The sequence below is a fragment of the Urocampus carinirostris genome, chromosome 3 (assembly GCF_059441175.1).
Source record: "Urocampus carinirostris isolate Australia breed hairy pipefish chromosome 3, RoL_Ucar_1.0, whole genome shotgun sequence".
Classification (NCBI taxonomy): domain Eukaryota; kingdom Metazoa; phylum Chordata; class Actinopteri; order Syngnathiformes; family Syngnathidae; genus Urocampus; species Urocampus carinirostris.
In genome coordinates this window covers 57,050,835-57,069,150 of record NC_142351.1, presented here as the reverse complement: position 1 = coordinate 57,069,150, position 18,316 = coordinate 57,050,835, and the positions used below count along the sequence as shown (strand labels likewise).

Below are 18,316 nucleotides of genomic sequence, written 5' to 3'. Positions count from 1 at the left end.
ATTTGGTGAATGTGAGTTTGTTCTTGACTCTAGCCACCTCCACTTGGGGGATATTGCTTTGTTATATAGATTTACCGGTAGATAGAAGTTAGTCAGGCACAGTCTGATATATACATGCGTATAAAATGTATCAATGCATGAAATCAAAACTGTAATGGCCAGAAGGTTTTTTAAATTTTGCTTAGGCAAGTCAGACTACGTTTTATTCAACTGTCCGACGGTTTTCTTTACATGTTTGTGCATCAACAAGGTACTGCCATGATATGCAAGGTCTCCTTAGCAAACTTTGCAATTTGTCTTATTATCCTCCGTATCCAGGCTAAAATGATCCAAAACTTTAGAAGTTGTGTTTGTGTACTTGATATTGACGCTGTCATTTCTGTATATTACTGCTCAAAGACACCCTATCATTGCAGCTTAGCGACTCTCATCAGAGATTATATTCAGGTAAAATGCCTACTCTGTTGAACAAACGTTTTTGGCACCAATAGTCAAAAATGGAATTCATCCACTATTTCTATTAGCGACTTTTGACTAATTGCTGCAGCCCTAACATCAAGGTACTTCAGAAGCAAGATTTGCAACTGTTGTTCACCGGCAGCAATCGGTATCCCCACAAGATTGTAGATCACAGCAAAGAAAAAGTTGATCCTTATCCTCCGCACCGTCTTCTTGGACAGCTCGATGCTGGCGACAACATCCAAAAGGTCATCCTATGGAATTGACAGTCAGTCGGGAGGGCTTCAAGGCCTATGGGCGTGGCGGGCGCAACCCACTCTGATGAGAACGATATCGGCCGCTTCGATGGCCACGTCGGTTCCCGTGCCGATGGCGATGCCCACGTCGGCGCGCGCCAGGGCGGGGGAGTCATTGACGCCGTCGCCCACCATGGCCACGCGCAAACCTTGCTCCTGCAGTTCCTGAACTTTGGCCACCTTGTGTGAGGGCAGGACCTCGGCAAACACCTTCATGATCCCTACCTAGAAACCAAAAAACATGAAAAAGCATAATAGGTAGGTAAGTTCTAAAGCCCAAACTTGAGCCCGAGCCGAATTTTGCCCTGGGTTTGGCCTAAAATGTGTATCTTTAGGTTTGGGTCAGGATTTTCTTTCACTGATATTTTAAAACTATATAAAATCTTATACGTAAGTGTCTAGATGAGTGCGTAATGCACTGTCAGTGTCAGAGCTAGGAGCATGGGCCATGATGTGCAAGAAACACCTAGATGAAATCAGTATCTTATCACAACTCACAGTGACAAAGTGTGAAGAGACCTTTGTATGGCGTGAGTAGGTTTGGCCATCAGTCATGTTAGTACATGTTAGTACACCTTTTCAAGGCCCTTTAATCACTCTCCTCAGGTGTAATTCCAGCGGCTTTTAAGCCCGCCGTCATTAAACCCACACTGAAATGACCCAACATTGATCCAGAAAACTAATTATAGACCTGTGTCAAACCTACCGTTTCTTTCTAAAATACTTGAAAAAGTAGTGGCAAAGCAGCTGAATGATTTCATGTCCGAGAACAATCTCTTTGAATCAATGCAATCAGGATTCAGGGCTAACCACTCTACTGAGACAGCTCTGATTAAGGTAACCAATGATCTCCTACGGGCAATGGACTCTGGCGCATCATCACTTTTGCTGCTGCTGGACCTTAGTGCTGCATTTGACACAGTGGACCATAATATCTTGCTAGAACGGTTGGAAAAATGGATTGGTCTCTCAGAAAACGTCCTCTTATGGTTCAGATCCTACCTCTCAGATAGGACACACTGCGTTAAAAATGGCGAATTGACATCTGAGCCATTTAGTGTTACTTGTGGTGTTCCGCAGGGTTCAGTGCTTGGCCCCCTTCTCTTCAGCATTTATATGCTTCCACTAGGTGATATAATTCGCAAGTATAATATCAGTTTCCATTGCTACGCAGATGACGCTCAACTCTATCTCCCGATGGAGGAATCTGCCACACTAAACTGTGGAAATTTGGAGGCCTGCCTCACTGAGATAAAAGAGTGGATGTCACTCAATTTCCTGCGTCTTAACTCTGGAAAGACTGAAATGTTAGTTATTGGTCCATCTAAGTCCCGTGACTTATTCTCTAAAACCGCTGTGAACATAGACAATTGCCACATCACACAGAGCGACTCACTTAAAAATGTAGGTATCATTTTCGACCCCGATCTGTCCTTTCAAACACATGTGAAGAAAATTACTAGAACCGCTTTCTTCCATCTCCGTAACATTGCTAAAATTCGTCCTATACTTTCTCAGTCGGATGCGGAAATCATAATTCACGCGTTTGTTACCTCCCGTCTCGACTACTGTAATGCACTACTTTCCGGTCTTCCGATGACCAGACTCAAGAGTCTTCAGCTGGTACAAAATGCTGCAGCGAGGCTTTTAACAAGGACAAGAAAGTACGATCACATCACCCCAATTTTGGCTAACCTGCATTGGCTCCCTGTTAGCCTAAGATGCGATTTTAAAGGTTCTCCTATTACTATACAAAATCATACATGGACTTTCCCCCTCATATCTTTCAGATCTGATTTCCCCCTATGTCTTGGCCCGAAGCCTTCGTTCCGAGAGCGTCGGTCTCCTGGTGATCCCAAGAGCCAAGAAGTGTTCCGCTGGTCGAGAGCGTTCTCCATCCAGGCACCAGTGTTGTGGAATGCTCTTCCCCCTGAGATCCGATCTGCAACCTCAGTGGAAATGTTTAAATCTAAGCTTTAAACTCACTTCTACTCTATAGCATACGAATAACCTAAACTTCTTATATGTAATAACTTGTGAAGCCTTTAGAGACTAATTGTGATTAAGGGCTATACAAATAAAAATGACTTGACTTGACTTGAAGTACTTTCAAAGCCAACTTTCCGTTCTTATATTGATAATAATAATCGTCAATAATAAAACAATAAAATTCAAGCATTTTCAGGGATTTCAAGCATCTGTATGAACCTTGCGTGAGAGTGTGGTCTGCAAAAAAACAGAAGTCGCCTCATCACAGAGGTCGGCAACCTATGACACACATGCCAGCAGTGGCACGCGAGTGCACGGCAAAATAATAATGATTATTTTTTTAAATTGTACATTTTTACCTGAAATTTAGACATTTTCAGTAGCGCCGTGTTTACGGTAGCGCCCCTCCTCCTCTGCTTCGTGTGTGAGTGTGTGTTTGCGCGGCGCCTCACAGAGGAGAGCTCCGTGTTTTAACCCAGCCAAAGAAACACACGTGCGCGGTAAATAAATGAATCATGACGGCTCCAGCGTAGACAGACGGGGCTTTGTGCAAAAAATGACCGTGCTGTTTGTGCATTATGTCTCAAGAGAGTTGTACCTCGCCCAGCAAGTGTTAAACGTCAATACGGGACGAAACATGAATTCAAGGATGAGTCTGACATGGCGGAGACCTTAAAACGCGCAGTGTCCAGGTATCGTTAACAAACACAGACCCTGAAAACCTTTGTCACTGCTAAAAACACCGACATTAAAGCAAGCTATCACACGCTCACTGCATAGCAAAGCACAGAAAACCAGCGTGTGTGTGCGTGTATGCGTGTGAGCGCGCGCATGCCTTCTGCTTTGCTGCTGTTATTTAAAGTTTTGATATTTTCTCCAAGAAGATATCATCGATGAATAGAATGGTAGATGTCCATTTCACTTGTTTTTTGATTGTAGTTCATTGTTGATGAAGAATGGTTGATTCTAGTTAATTCTTGTGGTAAAAAGTTAAAGTCATGGATGGCTACAGGCCGTTCCACATGCTCACATTCATCTTTTAGTTTATTAATATACTAGTGTAAGATAAATTGGTCAGTTATACAATTTCAATGTATTTTCATGTTTTAGATTTGGACTGGTGTAAAATTACAGCACCGTTGGATATAAAACACACTGAAAAAAAACAGAATTCTTACAATGTCCATTCAAATAACTCCATCCGGTCTCTGTCTATTATCCACCAACCATTGTTCTTCTTTGTCTCTCTGCATCTCTTTCTCAAAGACAGATTCTTAAGGACGTACTGCTGCAGTGGTTTATTTTTAAATTTCTGACCCGTCAAGCAAAAATGTTCTCGTCAACTCTTGAAAAATCAGTCAATGATGGAAAACTGTCAGTTATTGTAACCTCTGCAGACACAGAAATTTAATTATGTGAATATTATAGTCATGTTTAACTCTGATTTGGTTATAAAAGACAGGCTTTAATTTGTTATCATAAATCACCTACGGTCTCCTGATGTCTAGCATTAAAGGTTTGCAGCTGGAACAAAATGCCGTAGCGAGGCTCTAAACTAGGGTGTCCTGAAAGGCGCTTTAAAACAGTATGTATTATTATCACAATTTATTAAGAAAGTTTGATCACATTACCCCGATTTTAGCTGAGCTGCTCTGGTTCCCTGGCAGTTTAAGATGTAATTTTATGGTTCTGTTGGTATAATACAACATCTTGCACGAACTTGCCAACTCATAACTTTCTGATTTAGTTCCCCCCCTATATTTCTGCTCACAGCCTTAGCTCAGAAAAGCTGGTCTCCTCGAGACTCCTAAGGCCTAAAAGAAATCCGGAAGTTCGAGAGCTTTCTCTGATGATGTGGAATACTCTGCCCTCTGAGCTTCTATGCAACCTCAGTGAAAGTGTTCAAATCTAGGCTTAAGACACACTAATATTAAATAGATTATGATTGATGTTGACTTCATACTCTTGTCTTCTGATCCTTGAGGAAGAAAGATGAGCCTGATTGTTGCATGGCGCATGCATTTCGAGCCATCGGACCTGGACCAGATGTACGGCATCCTTTAGAAACGTCTCCATCGGTCAACATTTTGGGACAGGAAGCTGTCAAGTGGACATTCTATTTTTACCTATATTAAATGTTAATGATGTCTGTGTATTGTAGTCGATGCACTAGCAACATCCCTTGTAGCCTGGTTATACTGTAAGAGGTATAACTTTCTCAAGGTTTGTTCATTTCCTCATTCTGACGTTTTAGAATTTTTCCTTGCCCTCATGTAGGTGTCAGATCAGGGTAATGATGAACTCTGCAGCCCTCTGGGATTCTTTTGTGATTAAGAGCTATACAAATGAACATGAGTTGACTTGATTCCTTCCGAGTCCTTACAAAAAAAATAAATTCAGCGTTTGCCTTGAGCTCGGGCCTGCAAATCAATTAAATTGGTCAACTCGAGGTGATTTGGGCTTTGACAGCCACGAGCCTGTGCCCAATCTTACCTCTCCTATAAACACAAAATGTGAAAAAGGTTGCAGAATATTTACCAAATGATGCCTACCTGTGCAGCCACGGCTTTCGCTGTGCGTCTGTTGTCACCCGTGATCATGACCACCTGGATGCCCATGCTTTTCAGTGTGTGCACCGCCAAGGCCGACTCCGCCTTGACTGTATCGGCGACGGCTATCATGGCGCACAAAACGCCTGCAAAAAGAACCCTTCTTTGTGAGAGAGTGCCGTCATCTATGAGGGTTTTTCGCCTTTGGCTTACCATCAATGGCCACCAAAATGGACGTCTGCCCCTTCGCCTCGTGGCTCAGCATGGCGGCGTCTACGTCGGCTCCTACATGGTGGCCATTTCTCCTCATCCACTCTCGGTTGCCGATCAGGACAGAGTAGCATAAAACCTCACCTGGAAGAAAATTGATTCAATTCAGACAAAGAAAACATGGAGGTCTTGGCAATTACTGTAATATCAGTGAATAACTATTTTGATACACCCTGTGATTTGTTTTCAAATAATTATTATTATTTTTGTGTATTTCCCACTGAATACAAATGGCCGATTTTTTTAGGACATTAATGAAAAAACACATGTAAATGTACACAATGAAGTGATTGTGAAAACAAATGCTAGGTGTTAATAATAATAATAAACAAAATCATAAAATGCCAAGCATTTTTTTACAATTGGGTGATTGTGTTTATTAAGATGTGTTTTTTCGTATTTTTTCCAAAGAGCATCCCCTTCTATTCAATTTTATTAGTAGTATTATTATATTAGCAAACTAATTTAAATAAATAAATGTATGTACCGGTACTTTAATTTTTAATATTCTTTTTAACCATTACAAGTTGGTCATTTTCATTTATTTATTTTTTACATGTTTTAAAAAACATTCTCATAGTTAAAAAAGGATAAAAATACTCTTGAAATTGTAAACAGGGTGTCCGTAACTTCAATGTATTCTACTTGCAGACACAATCTTCTGGCTGAATTCATCCTTGCAGCCTCTGTCAAGCTCTTTGTATTGCACGTGCAAGTATGTGAATAAACTCGTTTTTTCTCATCTTTTTGGAGATTTGGGTACGCCTTTGGACTGTATTTGTCATTATCAGTAATTTTCTCACTTATAAATAATTTGGGGATATGTAGAATATTTGTATGATCAATTATTCGTTGTTTGTTTCTAAGGATTTGTGCGCGTGGTCTCCCGCAGAACGCGTACGACATGGCAAATTTGTGGAAGTCGCTGCAGCCCATTCACTGCAATTATGACAGTGTCCTCTCAGTTTAGGTATTGTTTCATCTTTTGGACAGCCATGTTTGTATAGGAATGATTGTAAGCCATTTTGATGGTACACTTACAGATTTCTACAGCCATTGTCTGTATCTCATTTGTGCCCAGAATATTCCGTGAATAAAAGAAGCTGCTCATCATCTCCAGCTTTTCTTTTCACATCCTACCTTCTTGCTACCCGGAATCAAACGAATAATACAGAGGAAGAAAACGACGATTTATGGCAAGGTCACGAACAAACCTGCATTTGGCGTGTCTGCCGCCTCAACAAGACTTCCGTTATCAGTGGTGGCCCCCGGCAGCACTAAGCGCTCTTCACTCCGCTGTAGCAGCAAGTGCTCTAAATTGGAAACCCGGCAACTTATCCCGCAGCCCGGCACGGCTTGAAAGTCTTGGCAGTAACCCAAAATATCTGCTCCCAGTTCCTGGATACAAACACAATGACCATTCGGGGCATACGCATATTGCAAAATGAAAAAACAAAAAAACAAAACTATTTTTAATTTGTCTTCCTAGTAAAATAAAAAAAATCTTTAAAAATAGCAATCTGATATTGAGCAAAAAATCCTTAATTATTTTTGTTATTTCAAGAAATATTCTTGACCAAAATGTAACAAATATTTAAAATGAGAAAGATATTCCTCCACATGTCATACAAGAAACTTACTTTTTAAAAATATGCTATTTGGTTATTTTATCGAGAAATATAAATAAAATGGATAAAGATGGAAAGCTATAATAAACAACAAATACATTTAAGCTAGTACGTAATTAGATAATAATATAGATGAGAAAAATTTTCTTTCAATGGATAAGATTTTTGCTGAAATTATTATTTGAAACAACGTGCCCTTTCACATCAGACAGGCTCTTTCACTGTCCATTTTTAAAACTAGTCTTGAACCCCATTTTTATTCTTTGGCTTTTGACCCAACTTTAGGGTTTGTTCTTGTTTTATTATTGTATTTTTTTAAAAAAAATTTAAGTGTTTCTATGGTGTATTTAAGTTTTTTGGTCAACTATATTTTATTTGTCTACAACATTTTGTCTTCTGCTGTGGCTGTTATGAAAAAGGTGGAGTTAAAATGAATGTACCATGCTCCATTTTAAACTTGTTTTTCAAATAAAATTGGTAATAATTAAAATGATATAAATTGCCTAGTATGGCAGGTTCTTATACTGAGCAAAATTAGCTGTATGGCTCTTCATGAGTACATCTGACTCGGAGATACAATAGAACAGGGGTGGCGAATACGTGGCTCTAGAGCCGCATGCGGCTCTTGGCCAATAAGAATGCGGCTTTTTGCCTCATCATATTTTCTATATGCTGTGGCTCTTTGCCTTGTTTCATGTTTACTTTTTTTCGTGTATTGAGGGTGGACACTTTCCTTGAAATCAACACAAGATCGATACTTGTTGTATTAAAAGGAGAGGGGTGTGTTATGGGAAATAATATGTTTTTAATTGTGTGTGTTTGTGTGTGTCTGTCTGTCATGGCAGGTCCGGGCGTGGTGTGGCTCTTTGACTCTCACAGATAAAAATTTTGGCTCTTTGTGTCAAACTTGTTCCCCACCCCTGCAAAAGATGTTTATTTACTCTACTGTTACAAGCTGAATAGAGCACATGCGAAGCCAGGACAATACTAAGTTATCACAGAGTTTGGTCTAGTTTTTATAGGGCACAGTCTAAACTACAGTTTACAGTCAAGGTGTCACACCAACAGACTTTGTTTTGGCTGGTAATAATTTATATGGAGGCTCGTTAAACAATGCATGTTTTCTGTTGAGACACGTTATGGTGAAAAACCATGAAAAAAACTGTAAACACCCAACAACTCTAGCAAAGCAACCAGAGCAATTTAATTGAGTGAGCAGTAGAAACGGGCGGAGCTATACACACAGCATGCAATTCTTCTTCCTCTCGCCAGGCCCCGTTTGCACCGAAGGTAAATACGTTGGTGTCCTTGTTTGTAGTATTTTGTGATATTTTGACAAAAGAACTTTTCTTGCACCATGTTTTGAAACCATTTTTTAGGAGAGGGGGCCAAAATGAGCTTCAACACTCTTAAGTAACTGCGGGAGGGAGACACATTTTTGATAATTCTTTATCGAATTATCAAACGTCACACAAATGTGCTGAGAGAGCAAGATTTGCGGTGTAGTTGAATTTTGTCTTAAAATATATTGTGTGGCTCTCTCAAAATATGTAATTTACTCTTAACGTCCTTAGTGCATCACGGGTTGAAAAATATTCCGTGAACCATTATTCCCCATCACATGATGCCGCAAGTGGTGTTTGGGAGAACACATTTTTGTCGGGCCTGGCTTCTTTCTTTGATGTTATTTCTGGCTAAAATGGATTGTACCTGTGCGGCAGAAATCATTTATCCATCATCCCATATTTCTTCGAGAAGGGACCAGTAGAAGGCACTTTTTTCTGTAAACGTCCCTCTCTAGCCTGCTTAAAATCAAATGCACAGTTTTGGCACCGTTTCATTTTCTCCCGTCGAATATTTCTGAGAGCCGAGGCTGACATTTTTCGTTTCGGGCCGCTGAAATTTGCCTGAGTTAAACTGCTCTGTTTTGGCCATGGTACATTATTCCCAGTCGACTATTGCTGAGAGCAGGAGCCAAGAGAGCGAGTTTGTGTCATGTTTGTTGGCTCTCTTTTCCATTATTTCCTCCTAAAATGAACAGAACCCACGTGGCAGCAATACATTTAATGCAGTTAACTATTTCTGCAAGTGGGACTGTCGGAGGTTATGTCACAAAGGACAGTCAGGCAGGAAGCTACTTTATGTATATATATATATATATATATATATATATATATATATATATATATATATATATATATATATATATACACAGTGGAACCTCTTTTCAGGGGCAGCACGGCGGCGCAGTGGTTAGCGCTTGTGCGGCACAGTTCATGTCATGGGAACCTGTCGTGGGTTCAAATCCAACTCCAGACTTCCTGTGCGGAGTTTGTATGTTCTCCCCGTGCTTGCGTGGGTTTCCTCCGGGCACTCCGGTTTCCTCCCACGTTCCAAAAACATGCATTTCAGGTGAATTGGCCGGTCCAAATTGTCCATAGGTGTGAATGAGTGGATGAGTTGTCTGTCCCTGTGTGCCCTGCGATTGGCTGGCAACTAGTTCAGGGTGTCCCCTGCCCACTGCCCGGAGATGGTTGGGATGGGCTCCAGCCCCCCCGCGACCCTAATGAGGATAAGCGGTATGGCTAATGAGATGAGATGAGACCTCTTTTCGAACGCCTCTCAGTTCGAACAAATCGGAGTCCGACCAAAAATTTCGAGAAACTCTTGCTTCGCTGTTCGGTCAAAAAAAATCAGAGTTCAAACGCCGGTAATGCGTGAGTGCGTACGCTAGGGTGCGATGCTGAGCAGTGTACGGGTGTTTTAGCCCCTTATTATGCCTCCGAAGAAAGTCAGCAAAGTTGCTACAGGTGAAAAAAGAAAAGTAGTGCGTACAACTATTGCATTAAAGAAAGAAATAATAGCAAAATATGAAGGAGGTGTGCGAGGGTCTGATCTTGCTAGGGAATACAGCATGGCTAAATCTACGATCAGTACGATACTAAAGAATAAGGAGGCTGTGAAATCTAGTGATGTGGCTAAGGGAGTGAGTGCTATAAGCAAGCAACGGCCGCAAGTTTTGGAAGAGGTTGAAAAACTTTTGATGATTTTCCTCTCCCCACCGTCCACCTGTGCCTTCTGCTGACCACCACAAAGGTAAGAAATCCTATTCATAATTATTTTCTTTATCCTTTTTTTTATTTTTACACATTCATGTTAGCGTAATCCTTCGTACGGAAGATTACGATAACGCGAATGTACGATTAGCCTGGGTTAGCTTTACGTTAAACCTTCAAGGTAAACATTCAGGGTGTTGGAACGGATTAAAAAGATTACTATTTTTAATGTAAAAAATTATTTCAGTGATCGAACAAATCGGTTTTCGAAAAGGGTTCTGGAATGGATTATGGTCGAGAACCGAGGTTCCACTGTAGATATATATATATATATATATATATATATATATATATATATATAAATGAGCAACATTTGGTCAAATTTGCGTTGGAAGTTTTGATGGTCAAGCTTAAATAATTGTTTTTTTATGAAAATAGATTCTGTAATAACTCAAGCACTCCAAATAATGGCGAAAGACGTCAACGTTTTTTAAAATCATACCCTGACATTGTTGGCGATAGGCATTGTTGGCATCAAGAGCAATGATTGTCAATGTCAGCGGTTAAGTCAAAATTGTCTTTCCTCGATTCAAGTGTAAAAACTTACATCTTTGCAATGCTTGGCGACTGCAATTCCCAAAGGGTGCTCACTGCTAGCCTCAGCTGTCCCCACAATGGCCAGGATCTTCCTCAGAGGCAAGCGAGCCATTTCCCACAGCACCAAGACCCGCGTTACCTGGGGAACACCCTTGGTGATGGTACCCGTTTTATCGAACATCACCACGTTGATCTGAAGATAGGACAATCACTTGAACATCCTCTTGCAACATACGCAATCAGTGAAGCAAAAAACAGAGTCCATTTGCCTTGTGCGCCATCTCCAGCGGTTCGCCACCTTTGATTAGGATACCACTCTGCGCCCCCACCCCGGTGCCCACCATAACGGCAGTCGGGGTCGCGAGTCCCAAGGAGCACGGGCAAGCAATTGAAAGTACAGTGATGGACGCCTGGAAAGCGAACCGAATGATGACTTCCGCCCTGGATATGTCGGTATTGTATCCCTATGAAGAACATCAGTTGAGAGAGTGGTCGTGGCCTTTCAGGCTACAACTCCATTCTTTCAATCGGAGGAAACACCTACCGAAAAATTGTCTCGCACAATATCAAAATTGATAAATCCTACAGCAAGCCACGCCATGAGAGTGAGCAGGGAAACCATAATGATGAAGGGAACGAAATAACCACTCAGTCGGTCTGCAAACTGCTGGATGGGAGCCTGTGAACAACATTTAGAGCTAGGAGCATGAAAGCAAATGGGTGTGGGCATAGACTGAAACATATGGACAGAAACAATTGTTTTAATTATCTGATCGTATTGGAATATACAGTAATCCCTTGGTTATCGCAGTAAATGGGGGGCAGAACCCCTGCGCCAAACATACAAAACCAAGAAGTAGAAACCCTCATCTAGTTATTGGATTATTTTTTTTCTTTATTTACTTAAGAACAAACCCAATTTACAGCCCCAAGTATAAGTTAATAAGTAAAGGTATTTTACTTCATGAACATTTTCTTTTAACAAATAACTTTTGTGCTGTCAAAATATAATTTAAAAAATAATTTTGCTTTTTTCTCCTCCTTGATCTGCTACCTTATCGTGGTGGAGGAGTTTGTGTGTCCCAATGATCCTAGGAGCTATGTTGTCGGGGGCTTTAAGGCACTGGTAGGGTCACCCATGGCAAACAGGTCCTAGGTGAGTGGCCCGACAAAACGCAGATCAGAAGACCCCTTGTGATGACACAAAACTTTGGTCCTCGATTTCCCTCGCCCGGACGCGGGTTACCGGGGCCCCCTTCTGGAGCCAGGCCTGGAGGTGGGGTCCGCTGGCGAGCGCCTGGTGGCCGAACCCTTACCCACGGGGGCCGGCTGGGCACAGCCCGAAGGGACGACGTGGGACCCTCTTCCCATGGGCTCACCACCTGTAGGAGGGGCCAAAGGGGTCGGGTGCGCAGAGAGCTGGGTAGCGGCCAAGGGAGGGGTCCTTGGCGCGACGATCCCCGGCTACAGAAACTGGCTTTTGGGACATGGAACGTTACCTCTCTGGCAGGGAAGGAGCCCGAGTTAGTGCGTGAGGTTGAGAAATTCCGACTAGATATAGTCGGACTCACCTCTACGCACGGCTTGGGCTTTGGTACCAGTCCTCTCGAGAGGGGTTGGACTCTTTCACTCTAGAGTTGCCCGTGGTGAGAGGCGCAGAGCCGGTGTGGGCATATTAATTGCTCCACGGCTCGGCGCCTGTACGTTGGGGTTTACCCCAGTAGACGAGAGGGTAGCCTCCCTCCGCCTTCGGGTGGGGTGACGGGTCCCGACTGTTGTTTGTGCTTATGCACCAAATAGCAGTTCGGAGTACCCACCCTTCTTGGAGTCCTTAGAGGGTGTGCTTGAGAGCGTGCCCCCTGGGGACTCCCTCATACTGCTGGGAGACTTCAACGCTCACATGGGCAATGATAGTGAGACCTGGAGGGGCGTGATTGGGAAGAACGGCCCCCCTGACCTGAACCCGAGTGGTGTTTCGTTATTGGACTTCTGTGCCCGTCATGGTTTGTCCATAATGAACACCATGTTCAGACATAAGGGTGTCCAGTGTGCACTTGGCACCAGGACACCCTAGGCCGTAGTTCGATGATCGACTTTGTCGTCGTTTCGTCGGACCTGCGGCCGCATGTTCTGGACACTCGAGTGAAGAGAGGGGCGGAGCTGTCAACTGATCACCACCTGGTGGTGGGTTGGCTTCGGTGGGGGAAGATGCCGGCCCGACCCGGCAGACCCAAGCGTGTTGTGAGGGTCTGTTGGGAACGGCTGGCAGAATCTCCTGTCAGAAGAAGTTTCAATTCACACCTCCAGCAGAACTTTGCCCATGTCCCTAAGGAGGCGGGGGACATTGAGTCCGAGTGGACCATGTTCCGCGCCTCCATTGTCGAAGCGGCTGATCGGAGCTGTGGCCGTAAGGTAGTCGGTGCCTGCCGCGGCGGCAACCCTCAGACCCGTTGTTGGTCACCGGCGGTGAGGGATGCCGTCAAGCTGAAGAAGGAGTCTTATCGGGCCTTCCTGGCCTGTGGGACTCTGGAAGCAGCTGGGAGGTATCGGCTGGCCAAGCGGAATGCTGCTTCGGCGGTTGCCGAGGCAAAAACTCGGGCATGGGAGGAGTTTGGCGAGGCCATGGAAGCAGACTTCCGAACGGCTTCGAGGAAATTCTGGTCCACCATCCGGCGTCTTAGGGGGGAAGCGGTGTGCCATCGACAATGTGTATAGTGCCGATGGGGCGCTGCTGACCTTGACCTGGGACGTTGTCAATCGGTAGGCGAAGTACTTCGAAGAACTCCTCAATCCCACAGACACGTCTTCCTCTGGGGAAGCAGAGCCTGAGGACTCTGGGTTGGGCTCTTGTATCACTGGGGTTGAAGTCACCGAGGTGGTCAAAAAACTCCTCAGTGGCAGGGCCCCGGGGGTCGATGGTCATGGTTGACACGCCTCTGCAACATCGCGTGGACATCGAGGACAGTGCCTCTGGACTGGCAGACTGGGGTGGTGGTTCCCGTCTTTAAGAAGGGGGACCGAAGAGTGTGTTCCAACTACAGGGGAATCACACTTTTCAGCCTCCCTGGTAAGGTCTATTCAGGGGTACTGGAGAGGAGGGTCCGCCAGGAAGTAGAATCTTGGATTCAGGAGGAACAGTGTGGTTTTTGTCCTGGCCGTGGAACACTGGACCAGCTCTATACACTCTGCAAGGGTCTTTGAGGGTGCATGGGAGTTTGCCTGTCCGGTCTACATGTGTTTTGTGGACTTGGAGAAGGCATTCGACCGTGTTCCTTGGGAGGCCCTGTGGGGGGTGCTTCGGGAGTATGGGGTACCGCACAGTCTTATCCGGGCTGTGTGGTCCCTGTATGCCCAGTGCCAAAGTCTGGTCCGCATTGCCGGCAGTAAGTCGTATTCGTTCCCGGTTAGGGTTGGGCTCCCCCAGGGCTTCCCTTTGTGACCGATTCTGTTCATAACTTTTATGGACAGAATTTCTAGGTGCAGCCTTGGCGGGGATGGAGTCCAGTTTGGGGGCCTCAGCATTGCGTCACTGCTTTTTGCAGATGACGTGGTGCTGTTGGCTTCCTCAGGCCGTGATCTTCAGCTCTCGCTGGAGCGATTTGCAGCCGAGTGTGAAGCGGCCGGGATGAGGATCAGCACCTCCAAGTCCGAGGCCATGGTTCTCAGTCGGAAAAGGGTGGTATGCTCCCTCCAGGTCGGGGAGGAGGTCTTGCCCCAAGTGGAGGAGTTCAAGTATCTTGGGGTCTTGTTCACGAGTGAGGGTAGGATGGAACGGGAGATCGACAGACGGGTCGGTGCAGCGTCCGCCGTCATTCGGACCCTGTACCAGCCCATCGTGGTGAAGAGGGAGCTGAGCCGAAAGGCAAAGCTCTCGATCTACCGGTCGATCTACGTTCCTACCCTCACCTATGGTCATGACCGAAAGAACACGATCCCGGATACAAGTGGCCGAAATGAGTTTCCTCTGCAGGGTGGCTGGGCTCTCCCTTAGAGATTATGTGAGAAGCTCAGTCATCCGGGAGGGACTCGGTGTAGAGCCACTGCTCCTCCGCGTTGAGAGGAGCCGGTTGAGGTGGCTCGGGCATCTAATAAGGATGCCTCGTGGACGCCTCCCTCGGGAGGTGTTCCGGGCATGTCCCACCGGCAGGAGGCCCCGGGGGCGGCCCAGGACACGTTGGAGAGACTATGTCTCTTGGCTGGCTTGGGAACGCCTCGGGGTGCCGTCGGATGAGCTGGAGGAGGTGGCTGGGGATAGGGACGTCTGGGCTTCCCTTTTAACGCTGCTGCCCCCGCGACCCGACCTCGGATAAGCGGAAGACAATGGATGGATGGATGGATGGAATTTTGCTTTTTTATTGCATAAGTTTGAATGAAGGACCCGATCTCTTCACTTTACATGATACTTTGCCGCTATCATGTGGTCGCTATGGAAAACTGCATTGTCTTTCTGGTTCTGTCCTACAGAAATCAAACATTTGTGAAAAGCACCAGGGAGCTAAAGACACGCATGTGGCTCCAGAGCGGGTTTAGCGGTCACTTTGTTGGCAATAGAAAGCATCTTACTCTGGATAGCCAATCAGATTGCAGAACACAATGCACGATAAAAATCTGCAAAGTAGTAAGCCAGCAATAATCAAAGTACAAAGTAGCCGAGTGTCTCTGCATTTGCTTGATTTTCAGAAGTTTCAATGAGGTTCACTAAGCCATGCGCATCGTTTTAAAACTTCGGCCCAAGGAAAAAAAAGCATTAAGCCTTCCGTTCATTGACTCCCCTGTGGCGTAATGCATTTGGACCTTTGATGTTTGGGCTTCTTCTACCAGCTTGACAATTTGCGACAGAGTTGTGTCGGCGCCGACGTGAGTTGCCTCCACCAGGAGAGCGCCGTGAGCGTTGATGGAGCCGGCGATCACTGGGCTGCCCACCTTTTTACTCACCGGCATCGGCTCACCTAACCGAGATGACCGAAAAAGTTTTTTTTAGTTTGCAAATCTAAACTGATGGCCATCCCATGCAGATTCACACCTGGATGCAAATATGCTAACTACTACTCAATCATGTAGCAAAAAGAAGTATTTACGTAATAAATCACCTGTGATTAAAGACTCATCAGCCATGGAGCTCCCTTCGATCACCTTCCCATCCACGGGGAACTTTCCTCCTGGAAACACCTTCACCACATCACCCCGTTGCACCAGCTCCACCAAGACCTGCTCCTCACTGAATGAGAGAACGCTGAAATTATGTCGGCTACGTCCATTTCACCTCCCGAGTTGTTTCCTTGCGGCACCTGATGATAGAGTGGTCAGGCCCCAGGGTGATCACAGTGGCTTCAGTGGCTTGCAGGGACAATAATTTGGCCAAAGCTGCTGAGGTCTTGCTCTAATTGTGGAGAAATAAGAAGTGCGGTATGGAAATTCATATTTTTGGGGCACCTTTAAAATAGACAAAAACTAAGGCTGCCTTACAAGACAAAAAGGGTAAGAAAAAAACAAATTTAAATTCTATTCTTAATGGTTCAATAATTATAGTCATAAAAAATAAATCAAATTATGTAGAATGTGAAACGTGTGATAAGAAGTGAAACATTTATTGTGACAATGTGGAAAAACATGGAACATAAACATTTTATTGTAAAAAGAATTGTGGGGGAAAAATATGAACCGTCATGAAAAAAAAAAACAGTGTTCAAGAGTAATCCCTCTCCACTTTGCAGCCTCAGGGTTGAACAATATATCAGAATCCTCAATATTTCAAACTCATGTGGCTGTGATCAGTTATTTACAATTTCACAGTGCAACGAGCGAGGCGCAGCAGAAGGCACTTTTGTCGGGTTGTGTGCCGTTCTTACGCACCTCATGACCTGCACAGTTGCGGCCGCGATCCATTTGTTATCTTCTTGGGGTTTGTGTTCTGTGTCTCCCTTACTTTTCCTGTAAGGGGCGTGGCAGGCGGATGCTGTGACGAGGCACACATGCCTCTCATCCGCTCATTAACTCACTATAAGCTCGATTATCACAGCAGCATTCCACTGATGAATTCCTTCCTAAACTGTATTTTGAACCTCTGCTCTGGACCACAGCTCTTACCAAGATTTTCTCCCCATGAGTTTTATACTGACCTGTTGCAAATCGTCTCCCCGGATCAGTTTTTTGTCATCCTGGTTTCCTTGCCAGCTCTTTGCCTTCACAACCCACCCGAGTGTGGTGAATACCCCTTTGCCTCCGCTGCCATTCCAAGTTGTAAATAAACTCTGTAAAACTGTTATCGTCTCACGTCTCCGCATTTGGGGTCCAGCCATGTAGGAAAACAAAACACCATTATCCCCAGGACAGTTAGAAAGCGCACTTTTTATTCCAGTTCAGGCAGATGAAGCATGCCAATGTGGGCCACCTAAATTAGCTGCACTGTTTTGGCCGTAATCCATTATCCCCAGTTGACTATGGGTGAAACAAGGGTTGAAACAGCAAATTTGTGTCATGTGTGGCAGCTCTCTTTTACTTTCACAATCCAGTATCCACGATTGACTAGTAGCCAGCGGTGTGCATGTTAAAAATGCGAGGCGGGGCTCCTTCTCAGATTAGTCTTCATTAACAGTGACAAACAAGGGATTACAAAATTACACATGTATGAATGTAGAACAGGAATATAGAAAAACCTTGAAATATATCATGTTAAGACATGTCATATTGTAAAATAAAGTGTTAAACTCATGTAAAAATGTTAAAAATGTAGAAACATGAAAAGCAACATGTTAAAAAAATCTTATCATACAATATATATTTACATATGTAATGAAAAATCTCAAAATTTTAATGCAAAAACATTGAATTTGTGTAAAAAAGTGAAAACATAAAAAATGAAATGCAAAATGTATATGGTCCAGAACAGGGGTCTCGTAACCCTACATGAAAACAAGTACCCCGCAGACAGTTTCTAAAAAATAGTTCACCAGTGACAGGTCATTGTGATTTTCTGTGAATTTGTGTTTTCTAACTGATATGGCGTTTTAGTGGTTGACTGAGCCGGTTTTAACCTAACATCTAATAATTACAACCTGTTAAAAATGTTTTAAGCTGTTATTTCTGAAGTGCATATCAAACTGGTAGCCCTTCGCGCTAATCAGTAACAAAAAAGTAGCACTCGGCTTCGAAAAGGTTGGTGGCCACTGGTCTAAAACGTTAAAGTCTTGTAAAAACATGTAGAAATATTAAACAGTGAGAACATAAAATGATTATGATGTTTAAGATATTAAAATACATATATATATATCTATAATGCAAATTTTCATCAGTAAAAACATTGCATTTGTGTACAAGCGTAAAAACTGTTCGAAAACAGAAAAACTAAAAGGTGAAAATTAAAACGTAAAAAATCATAAAACTTATGTAAGAAAGTAGAATTATCACTTATTAATTAATGAAACAGAAACATTTTGATGTATACATGTCAGTTTAAGTAGAGGTCAACCGAT

General features: G+C 43.8%; 1 protein-coding gene across 1 annotated transcript in view; it reads right to left on the bottom strand.

The window, feature by feature from the left end:
* atp7b (ATPase copper transporting beta) overlaps positions 1-18,316 on the bottom strand; it is a 37,984-nt gene that overhangs the window by 1,473 nt on the left and 18,195 nt on the right. Inside the window, exons 9-19 of the mRNA XM_088332616.1 lie at positions 16,133-16,224; positions 15,935-16,062; positions 15,639-15,793; positions 11,389-11,523; positions 11,114-11,308; positions 10,855-11,037; positions 6,778-6,961; positions 5,507-5,647; positions 5,297-5,439; positions 777-980; positions 596-713 (exon numbers count right to left, since the gene is read on the bottom strand). Coding sequence (XP_088188742.1) covers positions 596-713; positions 777-980; positions 5,297-5,439; positions 5,507-5,647; positions 6,778-6,961; positions 10,855-11,037; positions 11,114-11,308; positions 11,389-11,523; positions 15,639-15,793; positions 15,935-16,062; positions 16,133-16,224 — 1,678 coding nt within the window. The remainder of the gene's footprint in view (positions 1-595; positions 714-776; positions 981-5,296; positions 5,440-5,506; positions 5,648-6,777; positions 6,962-10,854; positions 11,038-11,113; positions 11,309-11,388; positions 11,524-15,638; positions 15,794-15,934; positions 16,063-16,132; positions 16,225-18,316) is intronic.